The 25,666-nt window shown below is 53.1% G+C and overlaps 2 protein-coding genes across 5 annotated transcripts in view; one reads left to right on the top strand and one right to left on the bottom strand.

Moving 5' to 3' along the window:
• Positions 1–40: 40 nt before the first annotated feature.
• CCDC157 (coiled-coil domain containing 157) lies at positions 41–16,462 on the bottom strand. 4 transcript variants are annotated; one of them, XM_027575188.1, is made up of 13 exons: positions 16,056–16,462; positions 15,762–15,853; positions 13,092–13,233; positions 10,272–10,530; positions 8,186–8,357; positions 6,826–7,471; positions 6,113–6,190; positions 5,570–5,760; positions 4,062–4,238; positions 3,741–3,909; positions 2,492–2,631; positions 1,990–2,078; positions 41–1,901 (listed from the first exon to the last, which is right to left on the bottom strand). In XM_027575188.1, the coding sequence occupies exons 4-13, from the start codon at positions 10,517–10,519 to the stop codon at positions 1,652–1,654; spliced, it is 2,160 nt and encodes a 719-aa protein (XP_027430989.1). In that variant the 5' UTR covers positions 10,520–10,530; positions 13,092–13,233; positions 15,762–15,853; positions 16,056–16,462; the 3' UTR covers positions 41–1,651. The 4 variants fall into 4 exon arrangements, with proteins under 4 accessions (XP_027430989.1, XP_027430990.1, XP_027430988.1 ...); XM_027575189.1 differs by lacking the exon at positions 13,092–13,233; XM_027575187.1 differs by lacking the exon at positions 15,762–15,853.
• The window catches only part of SF3A1 (splicing factor 3a subunit 1), a 20,271-nt gene continuing 10,989 nt past the window's right edge, over positions 16,385–25,666 (top strand). Inside the window, exons 1-3 of the mRNA XM_027575186.2 lie at positions 16,385–16,538; positions 19,303–19,424; positions 24,463–24,670. Of these exons, the coding sequence (XP_027430987.1) occupies positions 16,476–16,538; positions 19,303–19,424; positions 24,463–24,670 (393 nt within the window). The 5' untranslated portion in view covers positions 16,385–16,475. The remainder of the gene's footprint in view (positions 16,539–19,302; positions 19,425–24,462; positions 24,671–25,666) is intronic.

Here is a 25,666-nt window from a genome sequence, read left to right as displayed (position 1 = left end):
GCCCTCATGAACACGCCTTGTTGTAAACCTGCAACTGGGAGTCTAATGGGTTTTACCCCCATGATTAGGTTATAGTAGATGGCACAGTTGACCTTAAGATAGGGAAGGTATCCAAGAGGGCCTGACCTAACCACTAGAGCGTATTAGAAGCAGAGTTTTCTCTGGCCTGGTGGAAGAAGAGGAAGTCAGAAAGTTGAAGCAGGAAGGGCATTCAGTGCATGAGAAATTCTCTGTTGCTGACTTGAAGATGGAGGGGGCCAAGTGGCAAGGGGGGCAGACGGCCTCTAAGTGCTAAGAGTGGCCCCTGGTGACAGCAGCCACAGCAAGGAGGTAGACCTCAGTCCTACAGCTGCAGGAGTCGGAATTCTGCCAGCAATCAGAACAAGCCTGGGAGTGGGTTCTTTCCCAGAGCTGTCAGAAAGGAATGTAACCTGGCAGATACTTTGACGGAGTCTTCTAAGATCCTGAACGGAGAACCCAGCCACAGGGCCCGAACTTCTGACCTCCAGAACTGTGAGCAGAGGGGAACTGAGCTGTGATGGGTCCTCCCCCTGGACTTGGGCCCACGCCTCTTGCCTCAGGGACCTCACCCCAAGGGCTGGCTCTCACCTGTGAAGGGCAGGGCTCAGGGATCCCAGTCTCCCTTAGCAACGCCAGGCTCCAGAGAAGCCAGAGTTGGGCAGATAGTGGCCATGCCAGTTCAGCTACACACATGGCCCTTCTCGACCCTTCTCTGTAAACTGAGGCACTCTACCTGTTGGCCTTCTCATCAGGGGAAAATGTCATAGGAAGCTGGGAGAGCCCACCCTGAGAAGTCCTGAGCAAGGCCTTAGAGCCTGTCCTTCACTGACATGGTGACTCAGGGCAGGCTGGAGGCTTCGTGGAGAAAACTGGACTGTGGGCCTGGCGCGGCTGGGTGGCATGAGTGCCAGGGCCCCAAGAGACAGGTCTGGGAAAGCCAGGGCTTGCTGGGTGTCCCACTGTCTGGTTAGGTGAGGCCTTGCCCTGCCTTCTAGGGATCCAACCTCCTGGATTTAGAGAAACCCTTTGTGACTCACATTTCCTGAAGGTGAATAGTTCCTTAGTAAAATGAGGACTGACTTTCTTGGGTCCTTAATGTCCCCATCCTGGGTTCAGGGCTGGGGCTGGGGAAGGCTTCCCTGGCCTCTGCCTGCCTCTGTGAGCCCAGAGCCGGGACCCCCTTCTCTGACTCCTTCCTCACTGGACCTACCTTGGCAGCTGCTTTCCTTCCCTGACATACCCCCCTACCCTGACCCTGCTCTCCATTGGTAGGGGTCGCTGAGTCTATGTCGCCGTTTTGCCCTTGCTGTGGGGGTCAGAAGACTGCCTTTGACCTGGCCCAGGTGCTAACACTTCTTTCTGTCCTTGGTGTGCTCTCTTCTCCCACTGCCCTGTCAGGACGGAGGCAGGGAGCGCTCACTTACTGAGGGCCCACAGTGTGCCAGGCCTCTGCTGGCAGATGACCTGCAGGGCTGGGGACTCGGTGGTCCCTGCCCAGAACGGGGAAGGAAGGACTCTGCCTCTGGCTCAGCCACTGCTGTGAGGCCAAGGGAGCTGTGGGCACATGGCTGGCGCTTTATTACATTGAAGGTTGCCAGCTACCTGCCCTCCAGCCCCACTGCACGGCAGGCTACGTGGGCCGCTCCTGGGGCTGGTATGCAGGGCTGGCCTGGCCCTGGCCTGGTGACAGTCTCCTCCTCAGCCTGGCCAAGGCCCGGATGGGGTTCTGAGCACAGTTGGTTGAGTGGGTCATGTCCTCCAGGGAGGACCCGCCGGGCCGACTGCAGGATGGCTGAGGTGGGGATGCCCGGTGCTGGCATGGTAGGGTCCTGCCCGTGCTGGCTGTCCTGCGGCCAGGCAGCTGCCACCTGCCCAGGGGCCTGGGGGAGGACCAGATGGCAAGACCTCCTGTGAGTGAGAGGACCAGCCCACCCCTGTCTGCCCCACCTCCATCAAAGTCTTACTCACCCTGGGGATGCATTCTGGGCCTGGGCTGGGGACACTGTTACCTGGATTCCCTTGCTGGGAGGGACCCAGAGCTGGTCCTGGGGGATCAGCTGCAACGAAAGCCAAATTCAGAAAGGCCCAGGAAATCTCTCTGCACTGTTCAGCGAGGGTGTCATCGCCCTGGAGGGGAAGGGAAGGCCCAAACCCGAACAGCCCCTTCCTCTCGGGCAGGGTTTGGGGAGCCTTCCAGGGCCACCCCAGCAGTGGTAAGAGTGGGAAGTTTGGCTTTCTGACAAGGTTTCTGGTTGTCCTTGAAATAAAGGCAACAAGAGCTGGAGAGGGGAATTTAGAGCCGGGTAGGCACTGTACCACCCGCATGCCTGCTTGAAACGCTGGAAACCACATGTGATAAGGCAGGCTTGCAGTAGGTTCCCAGGGCGGGGTCTGAAGACCTGCTGGGTCAGGGGCCTCCTCCAAGTCCCCAGGGGCCGGCCCTCTCAGGTTGAGGAGCCAAGCTGCCCACCTTGAGGCTCCCCTGCTGGGCTACCTCCCGGATTTTGGACAGCATAGACCGGAGCCGCCCATTCTCCTCCTGCAGGACCCGGATGCGGATGTCGTTGGCCTGTACCTGCCTCTCCATGTCGTCTGTAACATTGCCGGAGCCTGCAGGGACATAATCTGTTACCTCACCCCACCACTGGTGCCCAGTGGAATAGGACCTCCGAGGGCACACACGCTAGCCAGGGTATGCCTTGGGTTGGTGGCCTGGTGAGCACAGGGGAGCCGAGCAGTTCCGTGCACCAGCCCCCCCCCCGCCCCCCCACCCCCGCACCTCATCTTCCTTCTCCTGAGGCCTTGTCCCGGTTTCCCACCCCCTACCTGCTGGGAGGTGACCACAGCATTGTAGAATTTGAGAGCTGAGTGGGACCTCAAGCTCACTGAAGACTTTGTAACTAGACAAGAGAGTGAATCTCTTCCAAAGCCTCCTGTTTTCAGAGGGCCAGAGAGACAGTGAGGTGTCTCAAGTCACGCAGCCAGCTCTTGGGTATGAGTCACAGGAATTCAGCAAAGACGTTCTTTCCACCACTTGGGAGATGGATGCTTTCTTTCTGACTCTGAACCTGAGCAAGTTGCTGCCTGCTTTGGTTCTCGGTCTTGTGGTTTGTGAAAGGGCTGTTACCCATCTTATGGGGTGGATCAAAGGACAACGGAAGGGCCTGGCACGTAGTGCTCAGGACTGATGACTTATTGTGACCAGCTAAATTGCAGTGGATCTTCCCGACAGCTCCGCAAGTGGATTCACCACCCAGGGGCGAGGGCTGGAGGGCCTGGAATGAGAACCTAGGTTGCCTGGCATCCAATCCTCTGCTGAGACAGGTACCTAGCACTCCTGTACCATGGGGTGCATGAACACTGGACAACTGGGGCGGTGCCCCTGAAGGTGGCCTTGTGGTGTGGTTTGGGGAGACACCAGGACAAGGGACACCAGGACGCTGAGCAAGGACTGGCACGTAACATGGTAAAGAGCACAGGCTACAGAGGCGGTTAGACCTACACACAGACTCAGCCATTTGACAGCAGTCCCCTCGCCTCTGGGCTTCTGTGTCCCCATCTACACAGAGTGGCGAACACATGAAGCACTGTGTCCTGGGGACTCAGTAGGGACCGTGCTGCAGGCCGGCGAGCTACAGACTCCAGTGTCTTGCCCAGGTGAGCCCTCAGCTGCCTGTCCGGGCCCCAACATGCCCTGGCCACCACCTCTGGGCCCCTACTTGGGATCTGGGCCTCGATGGGTCTGTGCAGGTCTGGAAAGGCCACCAGCAGCCGCTCCCGCTCCCGCAGCTCCACGAGCTCTCGTTCCAGCTCCAATATGGTCAGCCGCAGATCTGTCGTGGCCTGCTCCAGGCCTTGCTTCTCCCGTTGCAGGCTCTGCAGCAGCTCCTGGGGCAGGGGGAGGCTCAAGCCTTGCCCAAGGAATGGCTCCTGGCTCCCCTGGGGACACCCCTCTCCCATCTAGACACGGGACAGGCCTGTAGGCACTCCACCTGGAGAAAGGGAAGAGCCGTCCCGCACCTTGCCCTGCTGGCTCCTACCTGCTGGGCCAGGAGCTGGTTCTGCCCCTGCTCCCTCTCACTCTGTACACTCTGCAGCCGCTCCTCCACCTGGGCCCGCTGGGCCTCGGCCTCGTCCAGGCTGCCCCGCAGCTCCTCACGCTCCTGGTCCAGGCTGTCCAGCTGCTGCAGCAGGGCTCGCTGTTTGGACTGCAGGGACTGAGCCAGGGCGGGCAGGCAGGGAAGCCGTGAGGCTCACAGGGCAAGGCCCAGCCATGGGACAAGGGAGGCCATGGTATCTTTGACCCTCCTCCTTGTGCCCCGTCTGTGCAGAGAGGAGGCTGTGCACATGTGTGTAGCAGAAGGGGCAGAAGCGAGATAGGTGCACACCCCACTGGACCCCCCCAACCCAGTCAGGGCCAGGCCCCCCAGCTTGCAGACCCCTACCCCTTTGGAAAGCAATTGATTGACTATCAGTCTCGTTCCCTCTCTTTCCAGTCACAGTCTCCACTGGGAGAGGAATTCTGGGTAATACATTTTCTTCTCCTTAGGTCTCCCATGTTTCATCAGCCCACCTCACTCAGGACCCACTTTTCCTGACACCCACTGAGTGCAAAGCGGGAAGAACCAGTGCCGGTCTGCTCCAAGTCCTGGCTCTACCTCTGGCTGGCTGTGCAGCTTTGGGTAATTTCCTTAACCTCCCCGAGCCTCAGTCTCCTCATCCATAAAATAGGGATGACAAGAGTATCTACCTCCTATTGTTGTGGGAGGAAGAAGAACAAGAGGGCTACAGAGGCCAAGGCCCTGCACCTTGTTCACAGCACACATCTGATACCTGGTGACCGTGACTGTTTGCAGGGCACTGAGAACAGCACCTGCTTGGCATTGAAAGGCTTTCTCAGCCTGGGCCATGCCTGATGCTGGGGACTTCTACCTGGGGTCTTGGTTTCCCCTCCGAGCCTCTGAGAGTAAGACCAGTCAGGACAGTTCTCAGCCCTATCTGCTGCTCTAGGTGGCAGGTCACTTGCTCCCTTAGCCCTATCTTTAAGGATTCCTACAAGGCCCCAATGCCCAGGGCACAGCTATATCCTGGGTCTCGGCTCACCCTTTTTGTCCTCCCTGTCCTTCCTCTGACTGATGGACTAATCATTAGCCCTTGGCATCCAGTTCAAAGGCCACTTCCTCCCAGAAGCCATCCTGGATTCCCACAAACAGATGGGACTGTCCCTCTGTAGACCCCTGCAGTACTTTCGCCGCACCTCTTAGCCATCTGGCGGCAGAGCTATGGTGGCCAGGCTGCTTGTCCTCACCGGGCGGTGGGGCATTCCTCCAGAACAAGGCCTCCTTTGGCTGTATCTGTCCCTGGATCACTGTTTCCCCAGGGCCCGGGGTTCAGGGGAGGGCTCAAAGTCTTGGTAAAGATCAAACAAAAACCTGAGTGTGTGATGGGGAGCAGGTACCCTACCCAGGTAAACCCCCACCCCCCACCAGTGGAGCTCTCTCTTCCTGCAGCCTATGTCGCAGACACCCCCAGATGCTGGGGGCCTCACCTCCTGGTGGCGGACCATGCTGTCAACACGGGCCTTCTCCTTGTCCAGCTCTGTGCTGGCCCAGCGGATCTGCTGGCTGGCCCCATCCAGCCGCCCTGCTAGCAGCTGCACCTGCTCCTCCAGCTGCTGCACCTGCCTCTCGGCCTCTGCCCTGCGCTCGGCCTCCTCTTGAAGCTGCCGGGCCTTTGTCTCTGAAGGATTGAGTGGGCACGGGAAAGGGTAGAGCAGGTGAAGCCTGGGTGCAAGTCCCCGCACTGCCTCTGACCCAGGATGGGACCTGAGGTGGCGTGCGAGGGGTCACAGCCTGTCTCTGGGCCTCAGCGTCCTCAGCACAAAATGCAGCCTCAACCCTTCCATGGAAACAGAAGGTGCTCTCTGGGTGGGAGGTGGCACCCCAACTCCGGCCATCACCCAACAGTGTGGCCAGTCAGGCCCCGTCTCGTGGTTCCCAGAAGCCCCGGGGACAGAGACAGAGGGTGCTCATCCAGCTGCACTACCGAGCACAGGACACAGGGTACAGGGCCACACGATGGGGTTGCTCACCTATGGCCTGCATGGATTCCTGTTGCTGCTTCAGCTCCCCCTCCAGGGTGGCCACCTTCGTCTTGAGGTCACTTGTTTCTACGGCAGTCGAGAGAGAGAGGCCCTTCAGAGGCTCCCTTGGGCCTGGCTGGTGCCTTCACGCCCAGCGCACCCTGCAGCGTCAGGGCAGCTCGTGCTGTGTGGAGTGGCTGCCTGGGCCTGCAGAAGGTGCCAGAAGGCCTGGGCCCTTCCCCTCCTTCCTGCTGGCCGGCTGCCAGGTCTCTACACGGCTCTGGGCCTCCACAGAGGTGACAGGCTCAGGAAAGTGACCTGCCCAAATCCCTCAGGCCTCCTACCACCAGCGGGCACTGGCCCGCTTCTAAGTGCCATGGCTGTCTCTCTGCCTCAGCTCCCCTGGGGGATCCCCTCAGGGACACACGAGTGGGCGGATGAACTCCCCGGCTCCCTTGCCCTCTGAGGGGCCAGCCCTGAGGCACGTGTTCTACACCACCAGCTCCAGTGCTCCCCGGTGGGACGAAGCTCCAGTTGCCTGCAGGGTAAGCAGCTCGGTGAGCTGCCTTCCCTCGGTGTCTCTGACCCCACTGCCTAGCCTGGGTTTCTTCACCCCAGCGACGTGTCCCTGCAGCCCTGTTACGGGGCCTGCTTCCAGGAGAGCCCGCGCTAGGGCTGCAGCAGAGCCCGGGGAGTACGGGCTCAGCCTCCGGGGCACAGACCTGTGAGAAGCTGCTGCCTCTTGCGCCCCCACTCCACCAGCTGCCGTGCGGCCTCGTCCGCCTGTCGCCGCCGCTCCCCCTGCTCCTGCTGCAGTGCTTGCTCCAGCTGGCCCACCTGCTGCTTCAGTCCGTCCTTCTGCCCCTCGGCCTCCTCCAGCTGGGCCCTGAGGGGCCCAACAAGCTGAGTGAGGGCCCCCATGTGCTTACTGAGGCGGGTCAGGTCTTTGCTCAGCTCTGCTGCCCAGTGGCCCAGGGTGGCAGCTGGCAGCGGCCTGAGGCCCATGCTGTCCTGCACCAGCTGCTGGAACTGGCCTAAGGACGAGGGCAAGTTCTGGCCCTGACACAGGCTGATGAGCGCCTTGCCCACCTCCCGCAGGCTGCCCTGGACGCTGGTGCATGCATCGCAGGGCACCAGGGCCGTCTCCACCGTCTGGGAGTGAACGCTCCTCCTGTTCTTGGCAGTCCTGGCTGGACACCGCGGGGAGACTCTGACGGGGAGGCTGTCCAGCTCTTGGCAGGTCTGGGGCAAGCCTGGCGTCGGGGAGGGGGGCTTGATGAACTTGGCAGTCACAAATTCAGGGCTCCTGGCTGGCTCGCCCTTGGCTGTGGGCTTGGAGGTGAGGTTCTCCCCTTGGTTTACCCTTTTCTGTGGTCAGGAAAAGAAAGGGAGAGCAGATGAGGGAGATGGGCCTGGGAGGGGGATCAGTTTCCTGGGGATTATTCTGTGCAGCCTCTCCTGATGCTCAGACCCTTAGGGGTTATCTGACACCAATGTGAACGAGAGAGAGAACCTTCTTTCTTCACTGCCTCAACTTACCAAGTAGGCCAACTCTCTGCTGCCCCTGTCCCCCTCCCCAGGCTCTGTGCAGTTCCGTGCATGGTACGAGAGTGTAACAGTGAAGCCACCAGCCTCGTGCTGGTTATGGGGTTCTTGCCCAGTGGACTTGCTTGTTCTCATGTCACCATAGCTGCTCTGTTTTCCTTTCCTCCCTGTTACGGTGATGGTGGTCCTCACGGGGATTTGTGAAGATTACAGGATAAGCCATAACAAATGGGGTGAACATTTAACAGTATCACCCAACAACGCCCGGAGACGTAGAGACTGTTATTATTCCCACTGTACAGATGAACAAACTGAGGTGCAGGGTAGGCTTAGCATAAACAGCAGAGCCAGAGAGCCCAGACATGATCCCTGAGGCTTGCATTGCTAACTGCGCACTGCAGGGGCCTTGACTGGGAGGCTCCAGAGTTGACACTGTACTCCTTCAGGCAGTGTGAGGCCAGTGAAGGTGTGCCCGCATGGTGTGCAAGGAAGCTGGGACTGGGGCAGGCTGGACAGGTGTGAGGGTGACTAACCCACCTGGGGAGCTGCCTGCTGGTAGATCACACCCAGCCTCAGCAGGCTGTTCCAGAAGCGCCGCACCGTGAGCCCCACAGACATACAGGGCCCTACAGCCCGGGTAGGGGGCACTGTTTGCTCTGAGCCAAGGTCCTCCAAGAAGCTCGTGCAGCTCTGAAGCAGCAGCAGGAGCCTGTGGGCAGGGACGGCAGGGTCAGCTAGGGTAGAGCCTGGCACCAGCATGCCTGCACACCACACAACTAGCAGCCTCTGGCTCTGCGGACCTGGAGGGCCTTAGAATATGGTCTGCTGGACCAGCTTCAAATCCAAGAGCCACTTCCTCCAGGAAGCCCTCCCTGAGGGCTGAACTTGGGGGCATCTTCTGGGCCTCCTGGCTGACAGCACTTCCGCCTGGCTGTTCCCCACCACATTGGGATGCTCTGGCAGACTGGGTCTCGCTTCATTTGTATTGTGCGTGCTCCGAAAGTGCTGGGTGGTGGTGGCATTACATCACGTGGCTCAGAGCCTTCACCTTACAGAGGACAGAGCTGAGACCCCGGGAGCGGAAGGGCCTGCCCACAGCCTCAGGGTGAGCATGCAGGGCTGGGGCGCCTGCAGCTTCCTGATTCTAGTCAGGGTCTTCTCCTGCCCAGCAAGCTGCTTCTGTGACACTGGAGACATGAAGACCGCTAGGGGTCTATCCTAACTTCAATGTTCACAGTTAGAGTCGGGCTACTTTTAAGGAAGAGAGGCATTAGAAGGACAAGTTTGTATTTGCATGGGAACCAAACTATTTTAAAGGAAGAGGTATTGTATTTACAAAACATATGGGGCAGGTAAGTGACCTTGTCTTGTTCCAGGTGCAGAGGGGTCATCCTAAACTCACTAGGGTCTTAGGCAGAAAAGGCCTGGAGGAGGAGACACCAACTGCCTCCAGGCCCTGCCCCTCTCTGAGCTGAGGTGTCTTCCTCTATGAATGGGGACAACTGTGCCTTTTGCAGTGCTGGGCAGCATGGGGGGGGGGGGCGTGGGGGAGAGCCTGGAAAGAAGACAGAGCATGGTCTTGACAGAGGGGGTGGGAAGACATGTGAGCAACAGCTTCACAGGGGCATAGGGAGACTGGGCCTTGATGGATGAGTGGGGCTTGGCCAGACCAGGAAGGGATGGGCAGGGCGTTCCTAGTAGAGGGTGACAGGGAAAAAGGAAGGTGTGTTCAGGGTGCCAGGGTGGCTCAGTCGGTTAAGCGTCTGCCTTTGGCTCAGGTCATGATCCCAGGGATCAGGGGATCGAGCCCCACATCGGGCTCCCTGCTCAAGGGGGAGCCTGCTTCTCCCTCTCCCTCTGTTCCTCCCCGCCCCCCACTCATCTGCTCTCTCTCTCCCTTAAATAAATAAAATTAAAAAAAAAAAAAAAGGAGGAGGAAGGTGTGTTCTGTGCTTATACGTGTTTAGCCTCTCACGGGTTCCAAATACTTTCATACTGAGGGTGCCTCCATGCCTCTAGGTGGTTACCCTGGCTTCTTTGTCCCCAGGCAGGTCGTGCCCAAACTGTCCTTGCCTGTCAGGTCTCCATGATTTCCGTGTATGGTTTTGGTCACAGGGAGCCTGGGTGGTGGTCCCCAGGAAGTGGAAGGCTGATGGCCATGTTAAGTTTAATGACAGTGTAGAAGTGGAGGGGCTGCAGGGCAATCTTCCCAACAGGGCCAGAATCTGGAAAAACACACCCCGTGTCTGACCTTGTGACACACACTGGGAATGGCATAGCCCACAACACACCAGGAAAAAGGGCCTGGGACGGAAACTCTGAGCAGCAGCTGTGGTGTCCCCAACGCACAGAAGGCCTAAGGAGGCGGCCAACAGAAACTGGAGAGGTGGCCCTCGGAGCTGCAGTGCTGCAGAGACCAAGAGGGGACCCGCAACTCCCTGAGGGCAGACAGGAGGGGAAAGCACAGCGCACCACACAAGCTGAGATGGCTTGTGAGGGCCCTTGAGCTGGCAGGCCTCCGTATCCCTGCTTCGGGGGCAGGGGGGATTCCTGAGGCTGGTCTACCGGTTTAAGGGGCAGATGCCAGCATCCCGAGATCACCAGGTTTGGTCAAGGCCTTCACCTGTCGATGACCAGCTCCAGCAGAACAGCATGGGACAGCTGCGTGAACTCGGGGTCACCCGGCACATGGTCATAGTGCTCTAGCAGGGCCACCATGTCCAGGTCGCAGGCCACGCGGTCAGGGAACTTCCAGGAGGGAAAGCACACAGGCCCAGCTCGAGAGAACACATCCACGATGGTGCCCTGCAGGTCAGTGAGGTCCTTGCGCAGACTGTCCATGCAGGACTGGCTGCCCAGCAGGTGCGCCATCCTCGGGGCTCCTGGGGTGAGCAGAGAGGGTCCCTGTTAGCCAGAGCCATGTGGCTGCTGCCGGAGGAAACTTCCTAAAATCCCACTCCGCCCAGTTGGTCCTAGGCCAAAAGTCCAACCTAGACCCCGGGGAACAGTCTTTCCCGGGCCCAGGCTATGGGCCCATACCTGGTACTGGAGAGACCTCACCATAATCCCGCTCGTCCACCCTGCCCCACGTCTACACTGCCAGTTCCCTCCGAGAGCCTGTGTGTGCCAGACCCCTGCTAAGGGCTGGGCAGATACTGCTATGAATAAGAAGCACCCACAGTTCTTCTCTCCCTGCGCAAACCATTGACTAGGCAACTGACGACTAAGAGTTGTAGCTACAGTGTGACAGGACAGTGCTGGATCCTGCTGGGCCACTGTCATCTCCCACCTGGACCACCGCAGCTGTCTCTGGCAGGGCCGCAGGGCTGCCCCCTCCAAATGACACACTTCAGCTCTAGAGATCTGGCCCAAACCAGATCTGATCAGGTCACGCTGGCCAACGCCCCTCACGACTCCTAAGGGAGAAAGGCCACCTCTGGCCGCAGTCTCCCCACAGCCCTCTCTGGTCCCCACGCCACCACCCCACACTCTGCATTCCAACCCCCGTCAGCTCCAAGCAGCAGCTCAGGTGCAGGCACTCATTTCTGAACCTGGGCCCATCTGTCCATTCTGTCTGAAACATGCTTTCCTCATCCAATTCCCATTACCCACCTAATTCCTCCCATCCTTCAGGCTCCCTGGAAGCCTTCCCTGAGCACCCTCTAGGCTGGGTGAGATCATCTCTCTGGGCTTCCCCCCATCTGGGCCCTGATCCCTCTCTGCTGGAATGGCCTCCACGCTCCAGGCCAGGTCCCCCGTCCACCTTGGCCACTGTGGTATCCCCAGTATGGCCAGCCTACGGCCTGGCCCATGGTCGAGGCTCACTGGCAAGTGAATGACTGAGTAATTGAATAGAGAAATGAAAAGAATCCACAAAGAAAAACTTAAATACATTGATTTTGGAGGGGGGAAACAAGTCTTAAGGTGTAAGAGAGGAAAACCTGAAAATTTGTATCCATACCCAAGCTAATCACTCTGGTGATGAGGGGCCCATTATATGTGAATGCAGAGCCCCAGTCCTGCCTCTTCCTGGCTGCGTGGCCTCAGGCAAGTCACTGTACCCCTATGAACCCTAGCTGTCTCCGTTGTAAGATGGGGACACCGTCCCCAACCAGGCTGGGTAGTTGTGAGGTCATTAAAGGCATCCAAGAGTAAAGTGCTTGGTGCAGGGCAAGACACCAGTAAAAGTGCTCGAGCAATAGTGACCATTAGTCTAGTGATTACTACTCTTAGCAGTAGCAACAGCAAACACTATCCTTGTCTGTAGCCACTCCCTGCCCTCTATATGTCCCCTTTTCCCCTCTGCAGCCCACACAGAAGGCTTCTCGTCCATCTCTGGAGTCTGTGGACATCTGAAGCCAGTGATTTGGATGAATGGCCCCTGGTCCTTGACTCAGAAGGTGGAGAAGCGTGACACTGTCCTGGCCCCTCCGGTGGCTCATCAGAGGCCTTGCCAGTGTCACCCTCTTCTCTCTGTTCAGAGCTGGGCAGCCCTGGTCTCTCCCCACCCTGCAGCAGGGTCTCTTGTCCTTTTTGGGTTTCTCAGCAGCAGAAAGTGCTTCCTTCTACCACAGCTCCTCCCTGCAGTGTGGGGGCTGCTTGGGCAGTATTTAGGCCATGGTTAGTCTCTCTGATCTCCAGCAAGTCCAGGCCTGGTGGAGGAATCTCTCTTCCTCCGACCTACTTCCAGCTCAACCTCACTCATCCCAGAAAATGGCACCCCGACTATGTGCAACGGGGCACTTCCTCGGATTCCCTTCCTTTACCCCCATCCAAACACCTAGGGCTGCCAATCCCATGTCCAGACCACACTGAGAACCCACCACTGTGTTCGCCGTGCTGTTCCCCACTCCATCTTCTCCCCAGACTACTGCCACAGCATCCCTGAGGGGTCACCCTCATCCTTCTGCCCAGCACCACCTCGTCTGTCTGTATATGGCCAGAGTGATCATTTAAAAGGCAACTCACCCCCCTGCTTAGAGCCCTTGAATGGCTTTCTATAGAATAAAACACTGGAACACTTCCCTGGGTTCTGGCCCTGTGTGGTCTGTTCCCACTTCAGCATCTTACCACCCAGAATGTGCCTTCTCCTCCCCACACTTCCTCCAAATAACACACCTTCCACAGGTCCCCAGGCCAGGTGAGTTCACATGTTACATATTCTCAGAGCATTCTGTTCTTTTCCTTCCCAGCTGGTAGGGAAATATGCCACACTGGCACTGAATTATTATTTGAGTAATTATTTGCAGTTGGCAATCTGTCTCCCTACAAGCGCATGGACTGTCTTTTGAGTTCATTGTGGTATGACCTGGTCACGTGGGCCAAAGGACTTGAGGGCCAGCTGCTGCCCACAGGTCCTGGGACACTCAAAGGCACCCAGGGGTGATTCCTGAAGACTGAGCCAGCCTCTCAGGCCTCCCAGAGGACTGGGCCCTGGCCTCACCTCTGCGCAGGTGCCTGCCTGTGAAGCTGGATGTCTGGCTCTCAGGCTAGCTTGTGGGCTCTGGGGCTCAGGTCAGAGGCTCATCTAGGTGCCTGGTTTCCTGTCTCCAATGCAGGGCTGGCCCCGAGTAGCTCTTCAATCCCTGAGAATGGATGAAGGCAAGAGTGAGTGAGTGGGCAATTAGGGAGGCTTCCTGGCGCGGCAGGGAGGAGGCTGTCCCAGAAGAAGGAGAGGGTGTCCCGGGCTGGAGGAATGGAGCAAGGGAAAGCTCATGTGGGGTCACCTGTCTTGAGCCTGAGCACAGAGGTTGTGCTTTAACAGTGCTAGGCTCTGACCACAGGACCTACTGTGTGCCACTTCGTGAATCTACCTCCTTTATACAGACGAGGAACCTGAGGCTCTGGAAATTAGGGGATTAACCCAAGGTCACTCAGAGAGCTAGGATTCTTGAATCCAATATCTCTGCTCTGTCTTCAGGCCATGATGCTTCTAGGGCAGCACTGTCCAAAAGGAATATAATGCTAGCCACACGTGGGATTTTAAATTTTCTACTAGCCACAAAAAAAAAAAAAAAGAAAAAGAAATGGGTAAATTAAATATTTTATTTAACCTAATAAACCCCAAATACCATCACTTCAACATGAAATCAATATAACACCATTAAGGAGATTATTTTACAGTCTTTTCTCCATTCAGTCTCAAAATCCAGTGTCTCTCTGACACCTACAGCACATCTCAGTTTGGACGAGTCACCATTTTCAAATGCACCACCGCATGGATGGGTGGCCACTGTACTGAACAGTGCAGGTATAGAGGGTCAGATCCTGTGTGTTCAGTAAGCAAATGGTTACTGCGTACCTTTGGCATCCTGGACACCATGTCAAGAAAAGGGACAGAGAAGGACATGCAGAGCCCTGTCCCTAAGAGCCACTGTCTACCTCTGAGGATCTCTACAGTGGGCAAGTCTTTGGTATGTCAGCTCTGTCAGTTCCACCCACAGGGCAAAGAGTATCCACCCTACAACAGTCACAAACACACGCAGGCCCACATCCCTGTACACATACGTCGGTGTCAGACTCTTGTGAGCTATTGCCACTGGTGAGATTTTCTATCCCCAAGGAATGAGGCAGAAACAAACGGAAAAAACAGACTGAAACATTCTGGGTTTCCTTCCTGGAACGGGAGGGAGGAAAGCAAGCAAGCAAGCAGGCAAGCAGTCCCGCCCTGGGAGGAGGCATATTCAGGTGGAAAAGCACCTAGGACTCAGGAGCTTGTCTGTGAAGACATCGAGAAACACGGACCTGTTCACCCTCAAATAACTACAGTTGCCATCTGGGGCCATCCGAGATACGAACTCCTGTTAGATTCTGGTTCTGATAAGCAACCACAAATGCCAAAGCAGCAATAATATGTAAAAGGAAAACACAACCTTGAAAAAATCCAAGGTTACCTTATGTCATTTCTTCTGAACATTGGGGATTTGCCATTATAAACATGGCTTGAGAACCACTTCAGTGTGTGGCAAGTGAAGGAGCATTTGTAATTCTTTTCTCTGTAATTCCTGGGTCTTGAGTAGAACCCTCAGCCTAAAGCTGCTAACCCTGCACTGACTATTCCTGAGATCGTATGGGTGATGGCACTAATTGGGTCAACACTGCCCTGAGGAAGGAGCAGCATCTAACTCTGCCCTCCATCCTCAGTTCCCTCATGCTCAAGATGGACTTTTGACTTGCAGAATAGGGAAGGAGTCTTTCCCCCACTCCCATTCAACATGCAAGCCCCTTCTTTCTCTGAGTCATAGGACTCTACCTCTCTGGTAAAGATTAGGCCTACCTCCTGGCCAGTGCCCCTGCTGAGATTCAAGGTCACCACCAAGAAAACACTTTGGAAACTATGAAACCATCTATATCCCAGTTGTCAGCCTCTGACTCAGGACTGCTAATTGCCTGGATCCCGGGGGACAATGAAGGGACCGAGTGAAGACAAAGGAATAAGTAGCTGTACTAGTAGAGGAGTAAGAATGGCCTGGGTTTGGATTCCCACGCCACCAACTCTGAACTTCGCTGTCCTCGTCTGTAAATAAATTGCTATTAGAAATTAGTGATGTAGGGAAACCTGGATGGCTCAGTCGGTCAAGCTCAGGTCATGATCCCAGGGTCCTGGGATGGAATCCCGGCTCCTTGCTTAGCCAGGAGCCTGCTTCTCCCTCTGCCTGCCACTCCCCCTGCTTATACTCTCTCTGTCTCTCTGACAAATAAACAAATAAAACTTAAAAAAAAAAGAAATTAGTGATGTAATGCATGTAGTGTTTGGCACAGGATCTGGCCGGGTAAATGTTCAATAAATCCTAGCTATCACTATCATTCTACGTTAATAATTACAACAATGACATAAACCAGCTATGAAATGTGTGTGTGTGTGTGTGTGTGTGTGTGTGAAAAAGAGATGGGGTAAAACATTTGGGAGGGCATCTCTTCCTATTCTGCCTCCATTTCACAGGTGAAGAAACTGTTAAAACTATCCAGGCAAGGGCTAAAAGCCGGCGGGCAGTCTGGAGCTGGGATGAAGGGGAGAGGGGACAAGGAAGACAGGATCTCAGGACAGGAAATGGGAACGGCGAGATTCGAGGCGAGCTCGGGGAAGCTAGGGAAGTGGTCAACAAGAACGCACCTTTGGGAATGAGGGATGGAGCTTAAAGAAGTCTTGATTCGAGACTGTCCGCGGGGCTTGAGGGCGGGGCTATGGAAGGCCGAGGGTGGAACCTAGAAAAGGCAGTCCCACGGTTAAAGGGACCAGTGGGAATTAGGCCTTGGGACTTGGGACTTGGGAAGGGGATCTGGAGGAGGTAGGCGTGAAGCGAAAGAAGAGGTTAAGGAAGGAGGGAGGCGGGACTTTGAGGAGGCAGGCTGGAGGGGAAGGGGCTCTCCAAGATGACAGGCCAATGAGAGGGAGAGAGGAACCCACCTTTGGAGTAAAGGAGAGGGGGGCCAGGGCCGTGCGGTGTGTGCGAAAAGCGTCCGGCGGGTGATGTAGAACGTCTTCCCAGTCTCCTGCGTCTCAGCCTCAGCCCTTGTGGTCTGGTCGGCTCATAGAACTGCCCCTGGCGCGCCTGCGGCTCCGGGGATCCCCCCACAAATCCTAGCCGGATGCCTCGACCGCTCCCATGGCAACGGCGTCTCGCGCAGACGGCTCCAGGGAGGGGGCGGGAAGTTGCATCACGAAGAAGGGGCGGTCCCGGAAGTGCGTCAGCCTTCCCTCCTCGGCGACGACTCTCTCGGTCGCCGCCATCTTGCGAGCTTGTCGTATCGGCCGTGCGGGGAGCTGCTTTGACGCAGCACCGCTCACCTTCAGCGAGGCGGACTGGCAGCCCTGAGCGTCGCAGTCATGCCGGCCGGACCCGTGCAGGCGGTGCCTCCGCCGCCGCCCGCGGCCACCGAGCCCAAACAGGTACCGCGACCCCCGCACCTCGACCGGCAGCCCGATCCTCGGCCCGTCCCGTCCCCTCCGGCGCGGGCGCTCTTCACTCGTGCAGAGAAAGAAGCGGCCGCTTACGAGGGTTCGGAGGGACTGCAAGTCCCAGGAGGCAGCGCGCTTCCCGCTCTGCGCTGCCTTCTGGTAGCAAAAGAAGCGCTTTTGGAACAGTGGTTCTCAAAGTGTGGTTCCCCGACCAGCAGCCTCAACGTCACCTGGGAGTTTTTTAGAAATGCCAGACCTAAATACCAATGCATTTTAACAAGATCTCAAGGTGATTGGTTAAAGTTTGAGAAGCACGGATCCAGCCCATCCGCAGGTTTTCTGTGGTTATTGGGCCCACCGACGTGTCCTCCCCAGCCCGCCTGTTTTTGCCCAGTAATCCCTAGTTTCCCAGTCTGTACGGTACATTTTTGGTAATTCTTAGCATCTGCTCGGTGCTTATCTAAGCCAAACACCGTGCCAGGCTCCGACTTACCCAGAATGAATGAAGCACAACCAGTTTAGGGAGCTTACAATTCTAAGTGAGGAGATAGATACAAGTGAATATTCTATTGCTTCGATCACCATAAATGATATCAGTCAGCACTTAAATCAGCTGAGGGGGAAAGAGGTGTGTAAATAATTGCAGTATGGTGTGATAGGCCCTATAAGTATCAGATACAAAAGAAACTGTATTCAACATTTTTTTGATGGAGTGAAGGGGAAATTAAAGTAGGTGAAACCCACATGAGTGATAGGTAAATTGCTTTTAGAGGGATGAATTAGTAGTTTGCCATTCAGGTGATTGGAAAAGGTTAACAGCATCCTTTATTCGTTAAGCAAACATTTATTGAGCACATATTGTATGGTGATCACTGCTTTGGGTTCAGAATACAGAAGAGGTCCATACCCTTACCACAAATATTTTAAGTACATCTGTATCCCTGGCATTTTCCCAGTCACTTGGGGAAAAGTAAACGAGTTAATACCAGATAATTGCTAAGACACCAGGGTAGGAATCAGATGGTGTCTCTGGTCAAGAGTAAATTAAAAAGTGTTGCTGAAGCATAGGATTAGGAGAGTGGTGGCAAAAGATGCATTTTGGGGGCATTTTAACTTTTCCTAGTACACAGTGGGGAGAAAGAGAAGAGTTTGAAGCTGGATAATGACATTTGTGTTTCAGAAATTCAGATAGGTAGTGATGAGAATTGCTAGGAGCGCAGTTACTCAAAAGATGTTGAGGGCCTGCCCTAGATGTGGGGGGGTGGGACAGAGTGGATGGGCAAGCTCAAGTCACAAAATGGCTGGTGGTGCAGACTCTCCAGCTAAAGTGATGTGTTGGAATCCTGGTCCTGCATTCGGGCCAGTTAAGCTTTATGTTCCTCTGTTTTGTCATCTGTAAAATGGGGGTAATGAGTATTCACATCATAGGGCTCTTATAAGGGCCATAGAGTTAATATATTTAAAGTTCTTAGAAAAGTATATGGAACCTACTGTGTGCTTGATAAATATTATCATTGAATGTGGAGGCCGAGGAAGGGAGAGGAGGGCCATGATTCTGGCCTGGGTGACAGTGCATGGCTGGCCGTTCATGAGGAAAGCGGTTAAAGAGGAAAGTGCCTGGGAGTCAGCTGGATCTAGAGTTCTGTGACACGTAAGAATGATCTGAGACGTCAGTCTGGGGGGATTGTTCAGCCTAGAGGTGGTAGGGAAAGTAAAGGACATAGTTGTGAGTGCCTGAGGACAGTGTGAATACTGTGGAGAACAGAATTTTCGGGAACCTTAACATAGCACAGGAGTTCGGGAACCCTAACATAGGGCAGAAGGTGAAACAGGAGCCAAGAAGGAAACTTGGGTGGTGAGCAAGAAGGAAAGACACAGGAGAATGGGGCATGGGAGTTGAGTGGAGAGTTCTGTTGAAGGAGTGGTCATTGGTCATGTGACCAGACTGCTGTAGGCAGTCATGTTTGACTTTGGCAAGAGCACTTGAAATGGCAAGTGCTGAGAAGTATAGTTCTCAGGGAGGTGAGGAAGTGGGAATGGCAAGGCTGAGAAAATTCAGGATATTTAGCTACTAGAGGAAGAGGGGGAGAGCATAGCAGCAGGAAAGAATATGAGGGCAGGGAACTGCTATTTTTTTAAGATGAGAGACTGACCCTTTGTTTACTAAGGGGAAGAAGCTGGTGAAGAAAGAATATTGGAACTTATGGGACAGGTGATGTTGTATATTCCGGTGGGGTTTCACAAAACATTTGAGCATTGAGTGGTGGTTGTGACTAGAATAAGTGCAGAGGGAAAGGGCATAAGGAGCTGCCAGCAAAGAGTTTCCCGTCTTTATTCAGCAAATAGTCATTAATTATCCTGTGCCAGCCACATCCCTGGGTACAAACATGGCTTTCTGGATTCTGGAAGATGGTTTCTTAGAATGTGGTCAGATCCGCCCGCCCCCCCCCCCCCTCCCGGCCACCATCTGAATCATCTGGACATTTGGTAAAAATGCAGATTCCTAGTGTCACTGAGAGTGGCTAGCTGGGGGGTGCCAAGGAGGCTGCTCTTTTCGCTGGTTCCCCAGGAGAGTCCCATGCAAGCACAGTGCAGTTAAGAGAACCACTTTTCTGGAGCAGAGGGTCCTAACTCTAGGAAAGTCCGTGGGAGAGAGTCTTTATTCTCAATAAATTTTAGAGGAGTTTGACAGTCGGGATCCAGTCCCCCAGACCAGGAACTTCAAGGCATTATTTTCCTTTTCTTGTTTCCACAGCCCACAGAAGAAGAAGCTTCTTCAAAGGAGGATTCTACCCCCTCCAAGCCAGTGGTGGGAATTATTTATCCTCCTCCGGAGGTCAGGAATATCGTTGACAAGACTGCCAGTTTTGTGGCCAGGTAACATAGCTGCTTCTGTGTTGTCAGCCTAGGCCCATGAGCTCATCTAACACTACAGCATGGTGGTGAGGAGGGCCATGGGCAGGATTGATGTCTCCAGCATGGCATGGCAGTGGCAGAATGTGAGTCACACCCAGTCCCAGAGTCACCAGCAATCTGTGCTTCCAGAATAGGCCTGAGGAAGTGCCTAGGAAGCTCTTTTGTCACGGAGAGTATGTGTGTCTGTGTCTGAGCTGCTGATTGGAGGAAGACATAAAAAGGGAGTTGGTCATTCTCATTATGCAAGAACTGTACTTCTCTGAGCTTCAACTGACCCATCTGCAAAATGGAATAAAATACCACCTCAGAGTTGTTGAGAGGCAGGAGAGAGGGAATGGGACTGAGTGCAGTTCAGGTACATGATACAAGTGTCATCTGTCTTCGTGGATGACACGGAAGTCAGTGCGAGTTCCTCTCATCCTTCCCCATTATATTTTACATGCTCCCACTTCCTCAGATGGAATCCTCTTGATGGCCACTTGACTCCAAAGGTCAACACATCCCCTAGTTTAAAGTATTTAAAGTATTCTTTTGGCAGCCAACAGGCCACATGCAGCCTATAGAGCTCTTGTTTGTCCTCACGATACATATATTTTTAAAGATGTATTTATCAGGGAGGGAGGGAGAGGGGTGGGGAATTGGGCAGAGGGAGAGAATTTTCAAGCAGACTACCCACTGAGTGGGGAGCCTGATACAGGGCTTGATCCCACGACCCATGAGATCATGACCTGAGCCGAAACCAAGAGTCAGACACTCAACTACCTGAGCCACCCAGGTGCCCCATCACAATATATTTTTTTTAAACTTGAGTAAGTTGCCACCATTTAAAAATGAGATTGGGGTGCCTTGGCTCAGTTGGGTTAAGCAACTGCCTTCGGCTCAGTCATGATCCCAGGGTGCTGGGATCACGCCCTGCATCAGGCTCCTTGCTCGGCGGGGAGCCTGCTTCTCCTTCTCCCTCTCCCTCTCCCTCTGCCTGCTACTCTGCCTGCTACTCTCTTTCTGTCAAATAAATAAAAATTCTTTTTTTTTTTAAGATTTTATTTATTTATTTGACAGAGAGACACAGCGAGAGAGGGAACAGAAGCAGGGAGAGCCACCCAGGCGCCCCAATTAAATAAAAATTCTTTAAAAAAAAAAATGAGATTGCACAAAAAATCTGGATTTCTGTCTTTTGTCAACAAACTGGACAGCTCGTTGCGTATCAGCAATTGCTGGCCTAGAACACACTGCTGCCCTCAGTCAAGACATGTGTTCTCCAGAGGGCTATGCCTTGACCCCAAGGCAGTATCCCCATCACAGTACATCATTTTAACAGAGGATTCCTTCCTTTACCAACCTCCTAATAAAATGAAACATAGAAAGAGGTTACTCTGCTTGAGGCCTTTTGCTTGTTGGGCTCCATGCAGATTCGTATCCTCACATTTCAAAGGCTTTGATTAATCAGGGTATTGCATTAAATCTGCTCTGTGCTTGGTTGAACAGTGTCAGGTTTAGGGCAGTAAGTGTTGTGTTTATGATAAATGTTTAATGTGTCATAGCAACGCTCATGCTTCCCTTTTCGCCCTGATAATTTAAAAACAGAGTAACTAGGAAAAGAGTGTTAGAGGAAGAATCACCACAGTCTCACTATCAGAATGGTTTCTACTGGCTGTTTTCACTTTCCTGTTTCCTTCTGGTCCTTAATGTCTTTTTTTAGATCCTTGTAATACTAGTAGATACTTTCACATCCTGCTTTTTCCTTTTGTGCTGTGTTATAAGCATTTTCCCGTGTTGCTCTATGGTCCTCTGATACTGCGCTGTCCTCGGTGCACCATGTTGAGGTGACGGGCCTCCCTTGACTTGGCTGTCTCCTCTGTATTTTCCTTCAAGGTTGTTTCCAACATTTCAGTTTGGCGCACAAAGCTGTGGGGAAATCTGAGCATTTTCTTTCCTTTCTAGATTGTTTTCTTAGAAGAAAATTCTGTGTGGCACATTACTGGCTGTAAGAGCGTTTTTAAAGATTTTCTTAAACATTTTGCCAAGTAGCTTTCCAGTGATTTTGTGCCAACCTCTGCTGCCACAGAAATGAGTATCCAAGTTTTCTTAAAAATGTGTGCATCCATATTTTCTAGATTTATTTTTGGGTAAGGTTTATAGGCATTTTTAAATATCTGTGGACTTGATTTCGTTTACGTGGCAATGGAGGAACAGACCGGCATCATCTCACTCTGGGATAAAGGAAGCCTACAGGACCATCTTTTCACTTCTGTTGGGTCTCACATATTGGTTGATGGAGCGTACAGTTAAAATCACTGAGTATGTTTTTCTGAAAGAAGTTTTTTCTCTCTAGATTTGGTCTTCCCTTCCCTGCATTTTCCTGTCAAGAAACTAAAGTGGAAATTACCCTTAAAAAATCCCACCAGCTGGGTTGACTCAGAATCATGTCTTTTTCTGCTGAAATCTATTCCTTGTGTTAGAGAGCATAATTCTAAAATTAACATTAAGTTAATTTAAAGGAACAGAATAGCTTGGAATGAACATTCCTGACTTCTCATTTTCTTTCAAATTATTCCCAGATGTGGTGAGGTTATGGTTTAGGAGGCAGGGATAGAGGAGGCAAGCAGAGCCCTCCCTTTTCCAGCAGCCCTTTGTCTGCCCTGGGTGTTTGCTGGGCATGATGGCCTACTTTAGCAGTATCTAAGTGTGCATTCACCTTCCTTGTATGTGGTTTGCATTATTTGAGAAGGTGGAAGATGCTTCTTCCCCAAGCATGAGGTTCCAGTTGGACGCATGTACTGCCTAATTGAGACCCCATGGTGTTATTCATGCTACAGAGTGTGACCAGAACTTGCAGAGGAGCTAGCCTGGGTGTTGATGACAACCACCATGGCACAGTTTGTTATGGTGGCTAATCTGGGGCACAGCATTGCCTGTACCATGTGTGTCACCCTCCAGCTAGCAAGGCCGGGGTGTGAAAGTCTCAAGAGAGTGAAGCAACTTGTTGCCAGCAGTCCCTGGAACCATCCCTTGATGTGTTTACGGCATCTTTTGAGTGCTGGGCTCTGACTGAAGGAGTGAGGGAAGCCCCACAAACATCTTTTTTTTTTTTTTTAAGATTTTATTTATTTGAGAGAGAGCACATGAGAGGAGGGAGGGTTAGAGGGAGAAGCAGACTCCCTGCTGAGCAGGGAGCCCGATGCGGGACTTGATCCTGGAACTCCAGGATCATGACCTGAGCCGAAGGCAGTCGCTTAATCAACTGAGCCACCCAGGCGCCCAAACATCTTTTTTTTTTTTTTTAAGATTTTAGTTAGAGCGAGTGTGAACGGGGAAGGGGCAGAGGGAGAGGGATAGAGAGAATCTCAAGCAGACTCTGCACTGAGTGGGGAGCCTGACACAGGACTCTATTTCACAACCCTGAGATCATGCCCTGAGCCGAAATCGAGAGTCGGACACTTAACTGACTGAGCCGCCTAGATGCCCCACCACAAACATCTAATACCCAGATCATCTTTAGTGTTTATGGAACAGCCCTTTCTAGCCTTCATAGGAGTGACAGCCCTTGCATTTTAGACCGCTGTATGATTCAAAAAGACTTTGGCATCTCCTTAACTGATTTGATCTTCTAAGTACTCCAGGGTAGAGAGAGAAGGTGGTATTAGTCACATCTTATACATGGGAAATTGAGTCGAAGAGAAGTTTGGAACCCCAACTTCTAGGGAGCGGTGAGGGGCTGGAGATTGAGTTCAGTCACCAATGGCCGATAATTTAATCAGCCTTGCCTGTGTAATGACGTCTTAAAACCCTAACCAAAGGGATTCAGAGAGCTTCCAGGTCAGTGAACAAGAACACATCTGAGAGGGTGCCAGGAGGCTGATGCACCCCAGACTCTGCAGGGACAGAATCTCCTGTGCTCAGGACCTTACCAGACCTGTCCCTATGTGATTCTTCATCTGGCTGCTCATTTTTATCCTTTAAAATATCCTCTTATAATAAACTGGTAATCTAGTACGTAAAAAAAAAAAAGAAAGAGTGGGAGGTTTGGTAACTTGGTGAGTCAGTAGTGAGAACTCAAAATGTGTGTGTGTCCATATCTTATGTCTTTAGTGTGCTTTCTGAGTGACACAGGTGTTACATATGTGTGACACCTTGAAATATTACCATTGGGACACTTTAAAAATCAGGGTTCCCCAAATATCATGACTTTTTTTTTTATCCTGAGGTCTTTTAAAGGCACGCACGTAGGGTGTATGTGGGAAACTGTCTCGGTACTGGGAGAGATGGGAGACCTCCCTTTTATTCTTACTGCTCCCCTCATCATCTGGATGTGCCTTATGCAGCAACACAGGTCCACATCCTTGGAGAGCAGTGTTTCCTGCATGGGCCTCACCCAGTACTAAATGAGGTGATTTGGGGTAGTACTTGGACAAAGCATTACATGAAATTGTTGACATTTTGATGTTTTTTTCAATCCTTGTGGTTACCCAAAGGACAGAGTGTCAGTTTGGTGCTAGTATATCTTTAACACTACTCCAGCACCCTTTCATCTCCCTTTTTAATTAAGAGAACTGGCCTCAGTCTCAGCAAACTTGGAGCTTTAATATTACTTTAATACTACTTTATTCTTATTGTGTTTAATTCTGTTTCTTTTTGTTAGTAAAGCCATACTGATTTTTATTTGAAGCAGTAATATATGTCTTTCTTTTTAAGTACATTTTAAAATATGAAAAGAAAACAGTAAGTTTAGTTTTGGGAATGGCAAGACTAACAGAAGAGCTACAAGAGCGACAGAGGTCTGGGAGACCCTGTGGTAGAGGAGGCCTGGCCAAGGCTTGGAGGAGGCAGATGACTTTGGCCGCTGTCACAAGGAGCCTCACGGAGGACCTCTGCTGCACTTAGGGATGGGCTAATTTGAGTGATGAGTCGTGGCAAGAAGGGGGCTTGAATGGGCAGTGTTCTGCATTTAGGCAGTTGTAAGGGTTGTGGTGTTAATTCTTCCCTCTTTTCCTCCTTGTAGAAACGGACCTGAATTTGAAGCTAGGATACGACAGAATGAGATCAACAATCCCAAGTTTAACTTCTTGAACCCTAACGACCCTTACCATGCCTACTACCGCCACAAGGTCAGCGAGTTCAAGGAGGGGAAGGCTCAGGAGCCCTCGGCTGCCATCCCCAAGGTCATGCAGCAGCAGCAGCAGGCCACCCAGCAGCAGCTGCCCCAGAAGGTTGGAGCCATTCCCTTCCTTCTTATCCCCAGGGCTGAGAGGGAAGCCAGGCCAAGGAGGGGAAGATAATGAACTCTGCTATCTAAATCTCACTACCAGCCAGGGAGAGACATGAGGTTTCTATCCAAGGAAGAAGACACTGAGGCTCAGGTAGCAAAGTACTGCGGCCTTTGACATTTCCTGAGCACTGCTTGTCCAGCTCTGTGCTTGGTGCTTTAAGAGTCTCATTGGCACCTCACAGCAGCTGCTTGAGGAGGACAGCAAAGAGACCATTTTACAGATGAGGAACCTGAGGCTTGGGGAGGTACGATTTACCCAGGCCACAGGGTAGTAGTCCAGAGTTCAGTCTCTTGGCCTGTACTCTTTGCCTTGACCATGGAGTGAGAACAGTGTTGGGATGTGGCTCGTGGGCCCCTTCTTGAGCCATCCCTCCCATCCATCTCACCTTCCCAGGGCCCCTCCATGTGGCCTGCTTTAATACCTTAATTCTCTCTAGGTGCATCACTAGGGACAGTTAGGGTCGCCAGTGAAGGGCTGGCACATTTTGCCTCTTGTGTAACCTAGACTGGTCCCTTCTCTTTGCTGTATTTTCCTGGACCATGGTGACAAAGGCCGCCTGCTGTTTTACAGTGGGAAATAAAGGTTGGAGTAGATTCTGTTACCTTGAATTGCAATTTACTACTTCTAAGGCCTCAGGCTACCTCAGTTTTCTTACCTATAAAAGGGATTCACAGTACCTGTGAATCCACACGAACCATGTGGAGGCCAGGTGAGGTAACAAACATGGAAGTCCTCTGTCCAGCGGGTCCTCTGCACACATGTAGGGCTAACTGTGTCCTTCATCCCTGGGTGGGATTTAATAAGGCATGTTCCTGTCAGATTTTCTGCCACCCAGTTTTGGCGCTCAGTTTCAGGGCAACAGCAGAAATACAGAGGGGCACGGTTCTTGCTCAAAGCCATTCAGAGAGTTGAGGCCACAGTTGGCCAAGAAATTGG

Source organism: Zalophus californianus, chromosome 14 (genome assembly GCF_009762305.2).
Source record: "Zalophus californianus isolate mZalCal1 chromosome 14, mZalCal1.pri.v2, whole genome shotgun sequence".
Taxonomy (NCBI): Eukaryota; Metazoa; Chordata; class Mammalia; order Carnivora; family Otariidae; genus Zalophus; species Zalophus californianus.
This window is presented reverse-complemented; position numbering and strand designations above follow the sequence as displayed.